The 17,667-nt window shown below is 40.3% G+C and overlaps 1 protein-coding gene across 3 annotated transcripts in view; it reads left to right on the top strand.

The window, feature by feature from the left end:
• LOC126328921 (serine-protein kinase ATM) overlaps positions 1-17,667 on the top strand; it is a 458,551-nt gene that overhangs the window by 404,560 nt on the left and 36,324 nt on the right. For all 3 annotated transcript variants that reach the window (XM_049996079.1, XM_049996081.1, XM_049996080.1), the window contains 2 exons: positions 5,543-5,659; positions 9,768-9,923. In XM_049996079.1, the coding sequence (XP_049852036.1) occupies positions 5,543-5,659; positions 9,768-9,923 (273 nt within the window). The remainder of the gene's footprint in view (positions 1-5,542; positions 5,660-9,767; positions 9,924-17,667) is intronic.

The raw sequence follows: 17,667 nt of genomic DNA, 5'->3' as shown, positions 1-17,667 counted from the left end.
CTGTCGGAACTGGGGTCGTTCCCTGTTCTGCCGCCCTTCCGGGCCTGTGCACCCACGCCTCCCTGGTGTATGACCCGTCCGTCCGTCCGCCTGGACTTGGCACGGGAACCCAAGGACTCGGTTCCGCATGTGGCCCTCCGTCACCGTTTTCTTGCGCTCGTCGCCTCATTTTCAGGCTGTGAGCCTGTCTACACTCATGGTTCCCTGGTGGATGGTCGTCCTGCCTACGCTTTTGCTCACGCTGCCCATGTTGAACAGCGCTCCTTTGCCGGCTGGCTGCAGTATTTTTACTGCAGAGCTGGTGGCCATATTGCGCGCTCTTGAGCATATGCGTTCCTGCTCAGGTACGTCCATCGTCATCTGCAGTGACTCCCTGAGCAGCCTCCAGGCTATCGACCGCTGCTATACCTCTTCTCCTCTGGTATCCTTTATTCAGGAGTCTGTTTTTGCCATTACCCGCTCTGGTCGTTCGGTGGTCTTTGTTTGGACGCCAGGTCACGTTGGCATCCCGGGGAATGAACGTGTCGACAGGCTGGCCAAAGGGGCGGTCGACGCCCCCACTTTGGCGATCGGCCTCCCGGCTCGTGATTTGCAGCTGGCGTTGCGCCGTAAGGTGCTTCAGATGTGTCGTGACGAGTGGCGTAGCCTGACTTCTCCGAATAAACTGCGGGCTGTCAAGGAGACGACCGATGTGTGGCAGTCCTCCCTGCGGGCTTCTCGCAGGGACTCTGTAATCCTGTGTCGGCTCCGCATCGGCCATACCTACCTGACGCACGGACATCTTTTGCGTCAGGAGGATCCCCCCCTGTGTCAGTGTGGGTCCCGGTTGACGGTCGCCCACATTTTGTTGGAGTGTCCCCGCCTGCGCATCCTCCGGCAGACTTTTAATCTCCCGGGCACGTTGCCTTTGGTTTTATGCGACGATGCCTCCATGGCTGACGACGTTTTAAATTTTATCCGTGGTAGTCCTTTTTATGGTTCCATTTAGGGGGGACCTGTCCCTTTCCCTTTCTGTGTATCTTGTCCTCGAGTGTCTCATTGGTTGCAGATTTTAATGTGTGTATTCGGATGGTTGACTCTTTCCCAATTTTTGTACCCATGGTCAGTCAACCAGTCTCCGACCCTCTTATTTTCTTCCGTTTCTTTCTGTCCAGTGTTCGTCTGTACTCTTCTTGTCTCTAGTGTTCGCTGACACATTGGTGTTCTTTCTGTGACTGGGGGGAGGGGCGTCTCCTCCCCCCTTGGGGTTTTACCTGTTCCGTAAATTTTGTTTCGCCGGTTTTTTGGAATGGGGGACTGATGACCTTAGCTGTTTAGTCCCCCTTAAACATCCCAACAACAACAATTACAATGTCATCGGCGAACCTCAAAGTTTTTATTTCTTCTCCATGGATTTTAATTCATACTTCAAATTGTTTCTTTTGTTTCCTTTACTGCTTGCTCAATATACAGATTGAATAACATTGGGGATAGGCTACAACCCTCCCTCACTTCCTTCCCAACCACTGCTTCCCTTTCATGCCCCTAGACTCTTATAACTGCCATCTGGTTTCTGTACAAATTGTAAATAGGCTTTCGCTCCCTGTATTTTACCCCTTGCCACCTTCAGAATTTGAAAAAGAGTGTTCCAGTCAACGTTGTCAAAAGCTTTCTGTAAGTCTACAAATTCTAGAAACGTAGGTTTGCCTTTTCTTAATCTGTTTTGCAAGATAAGTTGTAGGGATAGTATTGCCTCGAAGTGTTCCAACATTTTAGGGAATCCAAAATGATCTTCCCCGAAGTTGGCTTCTACCAGTTCTTCCATTCGTCTGTAAATAATTCGTGTTAGTATTTTGCAGCTGTAGCTTATTAAATCGATAGTTCAGTGATTTTCACATCTGTCAACACCTGTTATCTTTGGGATTGGAATTATTATATTCTTCTTGAAGTCTGAAGGTATTTCACCTGTCTTATATATCTTGCCCACTAGATGGTAGAGTTTTGTTAGGCCTTGTTCTCCGAAGGCTGTCAGTAGTTCTAATGGAATGTTGTCTACTCCAGGAGCCTTGTTTCGACTTAGGTATTTCAGTGATCTGTCAAACTTTTCATGCAGTATCATATCTCCTATTTCATCTTCATCTAGATTCTCTTCCATTTCTATAATATTGTCCTCAAGAACATCGCCCTTGTATAGACCCTCTATATACACCTTCCACCTTTCTGCTTTCCCTTCTTTGCTCACTTTTTAGATGTTTGTGTTTCTTTTTACCTGCTTCATTTACTGCATTTTTGTATTTTCGCCTTTCATCAATTTAATTCAATATCTCTTTTGTTACCCAAGGATTTTATTAGCCCTCATCTTTCTACCTACGTGATCCTCTGCTGCCTTCACTATTTCATCTCTCAAAGCTACCCATTCTTCTTCTTCTGTATTGCTTTCCCCCATTTTTGTCTATCGTTCCCTAGTGCTCTTCCTGAGATACTCTAAAACCTCTGGTTCTTTCAGTTTATCCAGGTCCCATCTTCTTAAATTCCACCTTTTTGCAGTTTCTTCAGTTTTATATACAGTTCATGTCCAATAGATTGTGGTCAGAGTCCACATCTGCCCCTGGAAATGTCTTACAATTTAAAACCATGTATACAACCTTCTTTCATGATTCTTGAACCAAGTGTTAACTATGATTAAGTTAGGCTCTGTGCAAAATTCTACCAGATGGCTTCCTCTTTCATTCTTTAGTCCCATTCCATATTCACCTACTACATTTCCTGCTCTTCCTTTTCCTACTACCGAATTCCAGTCACCCATGACTATTAAATTTTCGTCTCCATTTACTATCTGAATAATTTATTTTATGTCATCGTACATTTCATCAATCTCTTTGTCATCTGTGGAGGTAGTTGGCATATAAACTTGTACTACTGTGGTAGGCGTGGGCTTCGTATCTATCTTGGCCACAATAATGTGTCCACTATGCTGTTTGTAGTAGCTTACCTGCATTCCTATTTTCCTATTCATTATTAAACCTACTCCTGCTTTATTCCTATTTGATTTTGTATTTATAAACCTATATTCACCTGACCAGAAGTCTTGTTCCTTCTGCCACCAAACTTCACTAATTCCCACTATATCTAACGTTAACCTATCCATTTCCCTTTTTAAATTTTCTAACCTACCTGCCTGATTAAGGGATCTGACATTCCACAGTCCGAATGCCAGTTTTCTTTCACTTGATAACAACGTCGTCCTGAGTGGTCCCCGCTCGGAGATCCTAATGGGAGACTATTTTACCTCCGGAATATTTTACCCAAGAGGATGCCATCATCTTTTAACCATACAGTAAAACTGTCCCTTGCTTTCGGACATTCGCAGTACCCGCACAGCAAGGTCATTTTGGTTAGTGTTACAAGGCCAGATCAGTCTATCATCCAGACTGTTGCTCCTGCAACTATTGGAAAGGCTGCTGCCCCTCTTCAGGAACCACATGTTTGTCTGGCCTCTCAACAGATACCCTTCCATTATGGTTACACCTACAGTACGGCAGTATGGCTATCTGTATCGCTGCGGCACGCAAGCCTCCCCACCAACGGCAAGGTCCATGGTTCATGTGGGGTGGGGGGGGGGGGGTGTAACTAGATGCTGCATTCTCATAGAATGACTTAGATAGTGAAAATGAATATGCACTTGGATAATTCTTAGTGGAATTCTAACAGTAGTACAAGTATAGTGAACACTACTTCTGAAGTTTTGTTCCTCCTCAGGTATATGGGTACACAGAGGCTTAAATTGGATTAGGGAGGGGGGGGGGGGGTATGTTGTGTGTTTGTTTTTCCATCAGTATTCTCAGCTATTACGTTTTTCAGTTAATAAATTTTACCAGAGGAAGCTCCTATGAAACATGGATTAGTATTATTTTCCTCAAACTAAAGGATAAGTTGTAGATATATAACTACATTGAATAGATGACTGTGATAAATTGTAGTGCGCTTATGTTGTGAATTAATGTGGAGTGAAGTGTCATTGGCAGGGGGAGTGAAACCTACTGCTGACAGATACTCTTCTCTTGTCAGAAAACATGAAAGGAATTGGTAAGCTTTCCCTGTCTAATGAATGGATCATAGTGAACATCTGATGCCCTGATATCGTGCATGGTTGGTTATCATCCTGTTTCCATAATTTAGTGACCTTGGCCGTAAAGACAGATCTCACACTATCTTGGTTTGAAACATATTATTGCTGTCATTAATTAGCATACTGCAGAGTACCCAACTACAATACAGCACTTAGAAGAATATCTGTGAAAGGTAGATTTGCAATTTCAGAAATGCTTCTCTACTTGTAGTAACGATTGAAGATGGGTATGATTAGTGTGATACCAGACAATTTAATGTCAGGCAAGAACTTTTAACACCACTAAAAGGGTGGATTACTGTTAATAGCATTAGTGGTCTTATAAAATATAATTTGCAAACTGCCCAGTAGTTAGGTGACACTATTTCTTTCAATAGATCCACTTACAAATGTCTTACGATCATTGTTGAATGATAAGCACTTGTGGAAAATACAATTTAAAAAGGGTGAAGCTCTTTACTGGATGCAGGAGGACAAATTAAAGATACAAGTATTCCATTTATAATATTTGACATAGAGATGCAGCTTTTGTTGACAAGCATATTTATTTGTTGTTATTATTATTATTATTATTATTATTATTATTATTATTATTATTATTGTACTTAAAAAAGAAATTGCAGTATTTTGTGCATTTTCAAAGTTGCTTTGCTTTTACATGCAGTACACTTTACAGAATAATAATGCAATAAGCTTTTTTACTCTTTGTTTCTAAAGGAAAAAAGAGATGACAAAGAGACATAAAGCATGGCCAGAGCTTACCATCAGGAGGTGCAACCTCCAGTGCTACCCCTAAAACAGGAATGTGCTCGTTTCCTGTACAGCACCTATCAGTGTCTCTCTCTTGTGTGATTTTAACTGTTTTAACTTGTTTTTTATACAATTGGAAGAAAGAGACAATTGCTGTAAGGTGAATTAGTTCAGGGATAAAATTTGATACTGCAATATATGTCGTTCGCAAATATTCCATAGCAAGCTAGTATTTGAAAAAAATGTAACATAAACATTCACTCTCAGTTAGGTCGTAGACCTGTTCTGACTGGCCAACTGCTCCCTACAAGATAGTACAAGGAGCAATCTATGGTCTGGGATGTGTGATTGCCATGTCATCAATCCTTCCAGCTGTTATTGCTAGTAGATAAATCCTTATCATGCTGCTGCTTCTCTATTCGAGGTATTTCTCGTTTCACCTCACGAGGCTTTTTTGATACAGTGTCAGACCTCTGTGCCTGAGAAAAGAAATCGAACCCGGCTCCTTCTGCACTGAAGTAAGCTACAGCACTGTTCAACTACAGAGATTGTGTTGTAACTATGTTGTATTTGATGTTGATGCTTGTTCTTTAAATGTTCTTTTTGCAGCAAGCACTTTGTGTTACTTTTGTTTCTCACTGCTTCATTGATTATCTGACTAAACATGGTGTATTCTGCTTGAAGGGTAGAGATGATCTCCGACAGGATGCTGTAATGCAACAGGTGTTTACAATGATGAACACATTTCTCAGAAGAAATAAAGAAACTTCAAAGAGAAAACTACTAATGAGAACATACAAGGTAAGTGCAAGTGCTGAAATAAAGAACATCTACAAACTTCATCAGTGTGGAATAGAGGTGAGCTGCCATCAAAATCACAGAAATAAAAAGTAATATTTGATCAGTTAATTACTAATTATGCCTTTACCAACTCAGTGCAAAGGATGAAAAAGAGAGGAATGTGAAAAGGCACCACAGACCTCTTGCTAGTTAATTCACACTGTGTGGCTCACTTGTACAATTAATCAAAATGTTACATTCATGCTGCTCGTTTATGAGGTGCAGTGAAAAGAAAATAACACAAGTGGGAAAAAGTAAACTGATTATTATTTCAAAAGTAATTGTGATTAATATACACTGAGGTGATAAAATTCATGGGATAGCAATTTGCACATACACAGAAGGCAGTAGCATTGCATACACAAGGTATGAAAGGGCAATGCATTGGTGGAGCTGTCATTTCTGCTCAGGTGATTCATTTAAAAAGTTTCTGATGTAATTGTGATCACACAATGGGAATTATTAGACTGTGAACATAGGCTAGTAGTGTGAGCTAGATCCATGGGACTTTCCATTTTTGAAATCATTAGGGAATTCAGTATTCCAAGATCACAGTGTCAAGAGTGTGCTGAGAATACCAACTTTCAAGCACCACGGACAACACAGTGGCAACGGCCTACTCTTGCAGCAGCGTTTGCGCTGAGTTGTTAGTGCCGACAGATAAGCCACAATGCATGAAATAACTGCAGAAGTCAATGTGGGATATTCAGTGAAGATTCCCATTAGGATAGTGCAGCAAAATTTGGTGTTAATGGGCTGTGACTGCAGACAACTGACAGGAGTGCCTTTGTTTACAGCACAACATCGCTTGCAACATCTTTTTGGGCTTCTCATCATATTATTTGGATCCTACATGACTGGAAATCGGTGACCTGGTCAGATGAATCCTGACTTCAGTTGAGGAGAGCTCATTATAAGGCTTTCTAGAAAGCCATGGACCCTAGTTGTCAACAAGTCACTGTGCAAGCTGGTGGTGGCTCCATGACAGTGTGGGGCATGTTTACACGGATTACATTTGGTCTTCTGTTGCAACTGAAGCAATACTTAACTGGAAGTAGTTATGTTCGGCTTCTTGGTGACTATTTGCAGCCATTCATGGACTTCATGTTCACAAACAATTATGTCATGTCACCGGGCAATAGTTGTTCCCGATTGGTTCGGAGAACATTCTGGGCAATTTGAGCGAATGATTTGACCGACCAGATCACCTGCCATGAATCCCATTGAACATTTATGGGACATAACCAAAAGGTCAGTTCGTGCATGACATCCTGAACTGGCAATGGTTTTGCAGTTATGGTTGACGAACCATACACGACTGGAACAGAAAAGGGAGGTAATGACAGTGACACATAAAGTGCCCTCCGCCACACACCGTTGGGTGGCTTGTGGAGTATAAATGTAGATGTAGATGTAGATGTAGGTGTAAAGGTAGCATGGCTCAATATTTCTGCCAGGGACCTTCAGCAACTAGTTGAGTCCATGACACATCAAGCTGCTTCACTGCACCATGCAAAAGGGGGTCAGTGCAATATTAGGAGGTATCCCATTACTTTTGTTACCACAGTGTATTTATCCCACTGTGAGACAAAATGGAAAGAGAACGTGACTACATGGAGGATGCGTAAAGGCTTCCCAGCAAACCTTGGCTGTTCCATGCAATTCAAACAAAATCCGAAAGAACAGATACTATCTTCATATAGTTAAGGCTGACAAGCCATTGACCTCCTCCTTCTGTGCTGGATGCACATGCATTGCCTGAACTCTTACGGGACCCGGTAAGATTATCTGCCGCGAGTAATGAGTGTAATGGACAGGGGCACTACGAATGTAGTGTGTGGACATTAAGGTGGGAATGTGGGTCTAATGGGGAGTGTGCAAGGGATAAATTCCTGCAGTCGCACTATCCTCTGTGCCCTTGATGCCTCAGATGGGTAGAGCGTCTGCTATGCAAGCAGGAGATCCCGGGTTCAAGTTCCGGTCAGGGGACACATTTTCTACTGTCCTCATTGATATATATCAATGCCTGTCGACAGCTTAGGATCTTGAGTTAATTATCATTTCATAAATAAAACTTTCCTGTTTTCTATAAAAACTAACTGTGAGGAAGAAAACAAAACACCATATTGTTGTGTATACAATTTTTGTTCAAAAATATACAGAGTCCACCAGAAAAATGTATACTCTCTTTGTCAGGCTTTATCAAGATATCAATATTGTCATTCGATTTGAGCTACAAATGTGTTGTTGTATGGTCTGTGTATGATATGTGTTGTAGAATGGCTCAACATTTTAGTACTTTCATTTCGGTATTGAGTAAACAAGGCGGCTGGAACACGCTTGACATTCGAGCAACGAAAATGTATTGTGAAGTGGTTTTTTTAGTTTGATAATGCTGCCGAAGTGCAACATCAGTGGAGGTTAGAGTTTGAAACAGAGCCGCCAACCCGCTTAAGAATTGAACACATGACTGACAAGTTTGAATTGTATGGAACAATTTTTGATATTCACAAAGGAAGATCAAGACAGCATACAGCTACAAGTCGTGCTTCATCAGCTCTTGTGTTGGAAATGTTTGTCAGTTTTCCACAGAAGTCTGCTACCCAATGATCATGTGAAGTGGGGCTTAGCAGTACAAATGTATGAAGAATTTGGAAAGCTGCAAAGTAGAAAGTTTACATTCCACGATTTCTGCACACAATTAATCTGATCGTCGAATGCAATTTACGAATGGTATGACCAAATAGTAACTGATAATTACTCTATAAATGCATTGGCTGTGAAGAGCGCTTTTGGTGACAGTGATTTAAGTTGAACAATGCCAAGTTATACAAATATCTTGATATATTGAAGTAAACCTACAGTACTGAATTAACACCGTTTGCATTTACTTTTTTATTAACATTTGCTTTCCTTATGGCCCAACCTAAATTTTTTTTAAAAAAAAAAAGACTGGTCTAAAGTTATCGTGAAAGACAGTATAACTTTGTACAAGCATTAAAACTGAAAGTTTTACTCTAATAGTGCATAGTTAGTGTAGATTTTCACTTTCCCAAGCACTCAGTAACTACAAATGTTAAATGTTAAAATTTCAGTTGCAGTGTGTAATTTATTTTGTGTCCAGTATTTCTAAAACAAAATTTTAGAAAGTAGTCCAAAATTGACTGAAGTAGTGTAGTTAAATAAAAACTAAAATAATTTTTGACGGTTGTAAGTAGAAATGAGCATGTTTAGTTATTATATGTGAAGGCTGTGAATCCTTCCCACATGAAACACATTACAAATAATCTAACAATGGAAAATCAAGAATGGAATGTAACAATATTACGAAAAGGATGGTTGCTACTCACAATATACTGGTGAGTAGCAACTACCCTTTTCATAATACTGTTACAAATAATCTGTCATTTTATAATTTTCATTCCAGTACAGTTATAAAATACTTCAGAAGAATATATCCTTCCATTAACTTTGTAACTGCTGTGAAATGAGGACATACAGTAATTTTGAAACTTCCACCTAGGATAGCTCCTTTTGTTATTCTGTCAAGAAATGGCATTATTGTTAGTTTTTATATAATTGAAACTTGAAAAGGAGCATTTGACAGTTCCTGTATCTGAACAGTGCACAAGGATAAGAACAACAAAAATGTGTAGCATAAATATGGCAAAGGCCAGTGTAGAACAATAAGGATATCATTTTCCACTACATGCATGGCAAAAACTTCTTCATTCTAGTTCACATAATACAATGTGATGTAACAAATACTGTTTACTTAGTGCCAAATGAATGTATTTCCGAAATACAGTGTGAAGTACATAAACTAGGAAACCGAGTTTTTCCCACCTGGCATCTGTGCCTTGAGTGTCTCCATTACTTGTTTTAAGTGTTTCTATTTCTGAGTTTCTTTTTTCTCATATAGTATAGCTGTAGAACAACGTGAAACTGATTCGTGATAATCAAATTCTTCCGTGTGTATTATCTCTTCGCTTAAATAACAGGTATGATAATTAAGAACAACAGACTCAAGTTCATATTACAGTGACATTTCTGTGTTTTTCCACTCCAGGTCGTCCCTCTATCACAAAGAAGTGGTATAATTGAATGGTGTGATAATACAGAAGTTTTAGCTATATATTTAATTGGTTCAGATCTAAAATCAGGTGCCCACAGACGATATTATCCATCTGATCTCTCAGGCCTTGCATGCAGGAAAAAAATGAAGGTAATGCATTTTGTAATACGTTGTCGTTGCCATAATCGTAAAATACAAGATTTCTGTAATTATCACCATGCAGGTGGTATATTTTGGTATCTGTGTGGTTGTATGTACTTATACTAGAAAAAAGAGTGGTACCTAGAAAGTTATGTACATTTTTGTGTATGTATGCCACATGTCAGTCAGCCAGAGGTGAGTATTTGCTTTTATTCACTTCTGTTTATTCATAATGCCTCAAATTCATGTTTATATGCATTGTTAGTGGCCCATCTTTTTCATCTCAATTTACTCTTACTTTGTGACATTTGTGATCTGTTTTCGCCTTCATAAATAAGTGTGACGCAGGCAACACATTTTGTAATTTTTGCATTCAGAGTAGCAGATATTGATGCAGCATAGTCAGTTAAATAATTCTCGTATGTCTAAAAATAAATAGAAGAGTAAAAGTACATAGTAGAGATTTTTGTTGCAGCTGCAGAATGGCCTGCAATCTGGAACTTTATGCCACTCTCCAAGGTGACTTTCACCACTGAGTTAAGATATAAAGTCATCCTTGTGCATTAAACTCTGGGAAGGTTGAAACATGTTTTGTATCAAAGAAAATGTAATCTCACTGGAAAAGCATTAAGTTAAATAATTCACATTTTCTGCTTGCCATGGTTTCCATGAGAACATTTGATGCCTGCAAAGGTATGATAGCAACAAATTTACTAGAATTTGCGGAATAAAATGTCTATTTTAAAATGAAAATAAAATCATTACTTCCATTTATTTTACATATGCTGTTTTATTTGCACACTTGTAAAAACTTGTTCTTTAAAATAATACGTGAAATACATGACACCAAAGATTGCAAACAAAAGAAACAAGGAAGACATTATTATGTGCTGTCACACTTGTGTTGGTGAATTATTTAAAGTGTGTTCAAAGTGAATCCATTTGCCTCATGACACATTCACACAGGCTGCATCACTGATGACTTTCTGCCATCTACATTTCTGGGGTAGTTGCAACATAGAAAGGGTAGGTACTCACCATATACAGAGGGGTGTTGAACCACAGACAGGCATAAGAAAATGACTGCTAAAACATTTAGCTTTGGCAGTGTCCTTCTGCTGAACTATAAAACACGCACACATTCATACAAGCATGACTCACACGAACATGGCCACTGTCTGCAGCACGTGGAGGTACTGACCCTCTGTGTATGAGTTGTGCCTTTATGAATGAACATGTGCACGTGTGGGCATGCACAAGTGCTAGTGCTTGTAGGCCTCTGCCTGTGGGTGCTCAGGCACATGTACCACCACACTTCAGTTAACTCCTCCACACGGCTGACACTGTTTCTCTTATCTGGATAACACAGGTTTCCTTTTAGAGTCACAAAGATCACGTACCTATTACCTCGTCAGTGCAAGTTTCCTTCGAGAGTGGCATAAACTTCCAGGTGGCAGGCTATTCAGTGGTAGCAAAAACAATATTCAGTGTATTTTTTCTCCATGATTTCTTGTTACGTTTACAGAAGAGTTACATTTACATCTGCATAACTACTCTACAATTCACACTTCGGTGCCTGACAGAGGGTTCATCGAACCATCTTCAGACTATTTCTCTACCATTCCATTCCTGAATAGCACACAGGATAAACAAACATTTACGAAAAATGCCTTTGTTTTAGTGATTGCCACCTAGCTTGCGTATCATATCCGTGACACTCTCTCCCCTATTTCGTGATGATAAAAATGAGCTGTCCTTCTTTGAACTTTTTCAGTGTCCTCTGTCAACCCTAACTCATGAAGATTTCATACCGCACAGCAATGCTCCAGCAGAGGCTGGACACATGTATTGGTGGCAGGCTCTTTGGTAGACTTGGTGCAGCTTCTAAGTGTTCAACCAATAGAACACAGTCTTTGGTTCACCTTCCCCACAACTTTTCTATGTGATAGTTCCAGTTTGCCATTCATAATTGTAATCCCAAGGTATTTTGTTGAACTGATAGCTTTTGATTTGTGTGAATTATCATGTAACCAGTATTTAATTGATTCCTTTTAGTACTCATGTAGGTGCACTCACACTTTTCATTATTCAGAATCAGTTGCATCATTTTTCACCAAACACATACCTTGTTTAAATCATTTTGATGTTTCTTCTGATCTTTGGATTACTTAACAGAAAAGCTGATGCCTATATGTAGGTCATTAATAAAATTGCAAGGATGCAAAGCTATTTGTTTCATGAACCTATGGTCAGTGTTCAAGGTGAAAACAGTTTACAAATGCCTTTAATGGGTCTAAAATAATTTAAAGTGAAAAAGTTACACACATCACCCTGTATATGCAGAGTCACTGAGAACAAAAACAGTTTCTCTAATGTTACTCACCATTTTTTCTCAGATTTACAATCCTCTAAATAAAACCTTGATTCACTTTTAAAATTTGGAAACTTAGTGGCTTGTGTCCCAGATCATTTAAAAATTATTATTTTGGGAGCGATTGATACACAAAGACAACAGATAAAATGTTACTTAAATGTTTAATTTCATTTGTTTCTGTCTTTCATAAATATGAGCAGGGTGTCCAGCCACATGGAAAACAGAGAAAACTCAGAAAATTATTTCATTCTGGAAAACTGATGAAACTTGGGGAATTTTTAGGTTTTGCCTAAAAGCCCTGTAGAAGGCAGGGTGTCATTTGATTTTGGACAGAGACATTTGTGTGCCTTCTGCTTGGCTTGATGCCTTCTGCTTGGCTTGATGCAGTACTGTGTTCGCCCTCAGCCCGAAACTGAGCGACCAATCTCCACCAGTATAACAAAATGGAACACCTTCTGCCATCCTTTGGGTGTTATTTATTATATGGCTACCAGTTTCAGTGCTTCAATGCACCATCTTCAGGTCCTAACTGAAGTTAAGGTGTGAAGAAGATGTACTGAAGCACTGAAACTTGTATCCATATAATAAATAACATAGTAAGGATGGCTGTAGGTGTTCCATTTTATTACATAAGTGAACAGCTGAAGTCCCTCAAACCCTCCAATCACAAGGATGGACATACAAAAACCCTCCATCGTGGATTTAGCATTCCCTAATCCATCCCCTCACTCAGTCTAATGCAGCGACCAGCCAGCTTGGCTGGGCCTGAGCTGGCTAGCCTGGCCTGACCAAGTCCAGATAAGCTGTACGGAGGTTTGTTGTCGCTGATATTGAATTTCTTGCACGCCTGTTACTGCAACCCGATCATGCTGTGCTGGTTTGTTGTTGTGTTGTAATTTTGTGTGTTTGTGACAATATAACCAGCAAGGATCATGGTGTTGTTTACATTTAGATCTGTTCAGAGGTGCTATTTTGTTTGCTAACACAAAGATGTGTGCTTTTAGGGGAGTTCATGACCTGTTTGAATCTATTTATTTTGAACCATGGATACTAGGACGTGATAGGTTGGCATGCAGTACATTTTTTGGATATATACTGAAAAAATACTGTTGTACATGCCAACAGTTATCGATCTCATTGCGTTGTGTATGAATAATATTGATTATAGACCTTTAGTGGTAGGCCTAAAATAGTGAAAGAGAACACTAGCAAGCAGTCATTGGACTTCGGCATGCAGTTGTTGGTTTAGTTAACATTGAACTAAAGCCTGCAGTTCAATGCAGATGGCTGGATGGTGAGTGTGGACAAGTCAGTCCTGGATCATGGAGGGCAAGGCGACTCTTTGTGTCATTTCTGTCCTCAGTGGCGAACATTTCCCATGTTGCAGTGGATGTTAGTCAACATAAACTACTGCAGGGATGATTTTATTGCCTTACTTTGCCCCCACTCAGAGAGAAATATAGGCAAGGGGGTGATGTGGAAGTTTCTCACAACAAAGAAAAAATAGTAGGTTGTGGAATTTTCTAGTGGCCTTCCTGCCGATGGGAACTCTTCCCTCGGCCGGCCGCGGTGGTCTAGCGGTTCTAGGCGCTCAGTCCGGAACAGCGGGACTGCTACGGTCGCAGGTTCGAATCCTGCCTTGGGCATGGATGTGTGTGATGTCCTTAGGTTAGTTAGGTTTAAGTAGTTCTAAGTTCTAGGGGACTGATGACCACAGATGTTAAGTCCCATAGTGCTCAGAGCCATTTGAACCATTTGAACTCTTGGCTCCACCTCATTATATAGTTTAGCTGTGATCCTATCTAATGCACATGTTACCTGAGGGCTTATTCGATGAACTGGAAATTCTGTTCTACCATTACTGGGCTGTGGATCCAGAATTTTGGGGGATTGCAGAGCGCACACCTGAAAAATTCATTGTTTGGTACATGCTCTCCAAAACATACTTCTTGCTCAGCAATAAATACAAGTAGGACTTGTCCAGTTGTGCAAGGGAAAGTAGCTTACTGGACTTGAGGCTACTAGGAAGGTTACATTGTCTATATCCGTGCTGATTGCAGCAAATAGCCATGGCTCCAATGCTACTGCATCAGGCGTAGTCCCTGGGGTGCTGCCTGGCACCTCTGGGTGCACTCAGCTGATTGCTAACTGCAACATTAGAAAGGACAATCCTGATTGTGCCCTTGATTCAGCAAGTGCACTGAAAAATAAAATTGAATTTCAGTGAAGAAAAGTAGTATTTCTAATTATCCTTGTATATTTTTAGTCTGCTGCAGCACAGGCAGGGAGTGCATCATGCAGTTGTGGTGAGTCTCAGCAACCTAGTGCTACCCAGAGGCAATAGCATAAAGAAAATACTGCAGAAACTTCTGGACAACAGCCAGTGATGCTAGACTATGTGCAGAAGAATGCTATGATGGAGGCTATGAGACAATCTCCTCGGGACTTGGGCAGCTTACCAGATGTGTTCCCAGACTGTAATAATGCCTCCAAAATGCAGATTCAAAAGTCAAAAATAGATTTTGGCAATGTGATCTGACTGGAACTGTTTTTTGTTAGACAACTACAGGAGATTATTGCTGCCTGTGATATGTTACTGATTGAGTTCAATTTGTTTGTACATTTTTGGAATAGTGTCTTGGGACTGGTTTTGAGAAAACTTCAATGTTTTTGAGAAAAAGTGCTGGAAAAGATTCAGGTTGGTGCATCCAGTGTGAGGTAAATTTGAAACGTCAAGTTGTTGATGTGTCCATGGATGACACTATGTTAATAAGACATTCCTAAAAGAGCTGAAAATCCAGCTCCAAGTTGAGGGTAATCCAAGGGGTCCTATACTTTTGGACTTCATGACATGAGGCTTACATACAGTGCAGGATGACTTTAAGACAGGTTGTATTAGAGTCAGTTGGAATCTTGTTCAGTTTCTGAGAGCTTTTTGTAATCTATTTAAAAACTTTCTTCCCACCAAGTTGATTTCAACAATTTTGCAAGCATTTCTTTTCCCACAGGAGTTTTGCGCTATTTGATGTGTGAAAAATAAAATGGTGTCAATCTGGGCTCAGCAAATATTAACAGCTGTTTAGAAATGTCTAAAGGAAGTAGAAAGAGTAAAGAATGAACAGAAAACCAAAACCTTAGGTCACTGTTGTAATCCCTAAGAGTCATAGTTACCAGGCATGTCTAAGTCTTTGAGGAGCAAGATGCTGATAACTCATCTCGCTTTTTTGCAAACATGACTGCTCAGGTGGAGTCATTTGTGACTAAATTTTAGTCAGATGCTCCCTTAGCTCCTTTCCTCTACAATTTCCTCCTGTCTATAAACTTTGTGTTCTGCCTTACGGTAGGTCTTATCATGGGGGAAGCCTCGTCAGAGGTGTCCACCGCACGAGCGTCTAGGGAAGTGAGTCCAGTGGTGGTTTCCCGTTGCCTTCCACTGGTGATGATGAAATGATAATGAGAACAACACAACACCCAGTCCCTGAGCAGAGAAAATCTCCAACCCAGCCGGAAATCGAACCCGGGCCCCTTGGCGTGACAGACTGCTGCACTGATCACTCAGCTATCGGAGCGGACCTCCTCTCTATAGTCACATAATTAATGAGAAAATTTGCCCAACCAGAAGTTTGTAAAAACGGACTAGCTTCAAAACAGATCTGAGTGACAACAAAATCGGTTGCAATCTCAGGAACTGCACAACACATAATACCTAAAGGAGCTCTGGGTCAGTGTTACATACCAGAGAAAGATATCTTGGCATTCCAGAATAAGTGCCTTACATTTATGAAAACTATACAGGTGAAGAAAAATGTGTGCACTCGCATACTGGCAGTAGAAAAATGCCTCCAAATTTTGTAATCACATCTACAGTAAGTACCTCTGTCAGCAAATAGCATAGTGCTGTGCAGTACTTGCAGTGGATAGTGTTTTGGGTCAGCATGCAAGAGGTGTAGGGTTTGATTCTGGATCGAGGCTTATTCGTTCTTATTTGCCAATAGTAGTCACCGTGGTACGATATTTGGCATCGTAATTGTTGTACAGCAATTACAGTGGGTCTTCTACAAAATCTTTGCAATTACTTACTACAAACACAGAAATGGAAGTACAGTTGTTTTCATTGGTCAGCTTTTAGAGAGGCTTTTTGCATGTCATGTAGACAAATTGTTTTGCACCACTGCATCTACTAGATTCCGAATCTGTTTTCTGTCTACCCTTCCCAAATGGGCCCATTGAAATTATTTACAAAGCGTATTGCTAGCCCTATTGGTGGTGTAAGGCCCTAATGAAAAGTAATGGACCTGAATGTGCCAAGAATAATAGTTTGTATTAATTGATGAGACCAGTGGGGGAGGGCATACACAAAACAAATTTGGTATCTAACAGATGCAGTGGTGCGAAACAATTCGTGTGTAGAATGCGCAAGAGGTTTATTTGCATTTCTGCGTTTATAGGACATAAATGCATATTTTTGTAGAAGACCCCACTGTAATAACTACGTAACAATTAGCACGCCAGGTATCATACCCTAAGGCTACTTTTAGCAAACAAAAACAAGTAAGCCTCTTACCTGAATCAAATTCTTTGCCTCTAGTATCATGGTGCAAAATACCATCCACTGCACCAACTACACAGCACTACTGCTATATCCTGACAGACGTAGTTAACTTACACATGATTATAGTGTTGCCAGATTGCCAATATTTAACATCCATTAACTGCCCAAAATATGCATAGAACGAAATTTTGTGACAGACATTTTTGTATTGCTTACATGTGAGGAAACGCACTGCAAAGTCCGAGTGCACAAATTTTTCTTCACCCTGTTGTACACAAAATTCTGGGTAAATCGTGCCTGACTTGTTTCTTTATGCAGCACTTTCCATGATGAGTCCAAGATGTGGCTGTTAACACCAACCATGAGAAAAGACATTAGACGTAGCATGGACATGTGTCACTACCTTAAATTGCTTAGGTGGTCATGAGGCTGGCGCCATAGTCTAGAGTTCCAAAGTTTAGTAGAGAACATATCAGTAAGAAAAACCTCAAAAAATTTGATGGAGATCAAGGCCACATCAATCAGTCCTGAATGATAGTCATTGAGGTCAGTAGCGGAATTGGAAGTGTGAAGAGATTTATCGAAGTTGCATGCAGTCTGTTCCGTAGCACTGCCAGCCTTGAAAGAGGTTCTCTGACAACAACTCCATTCTAGTCAAAAATTTGACTAAAGCCTTTCTCATAGCCATTTGTGGTGCTGACAACAAAGTCCATGATCATTGGGGGTGTTGATCTATAACTATCACAAAGCAGTTTGTGCACAGTTTCCAAAATGCGTGTGGTAGGTATAGTGAAACAGAAGCAGAAAAAAGGACAGCTGAAAATTCT

The sequence above is a fragment of the Schistocerca gregaria genome, chromosome 2 (genome assembly GCF_023897955.1).
Source record: "Schistocerca gregaria isolate iqSchGreg1 chromosome 2, iqSchGreg1.2, whole genome shotgun sequence".
Lineage (NCBI taxonomy): Eukaryota > Metazoa > Arthropoda > Insecta > Orthoptera > Acrididae > Schistocerca > Schistocerca gregaria.
Note: the sequence above shows the minus strand (reverse complement) of the source record. Positions and strands in the feature narration are given on the sequence as shown.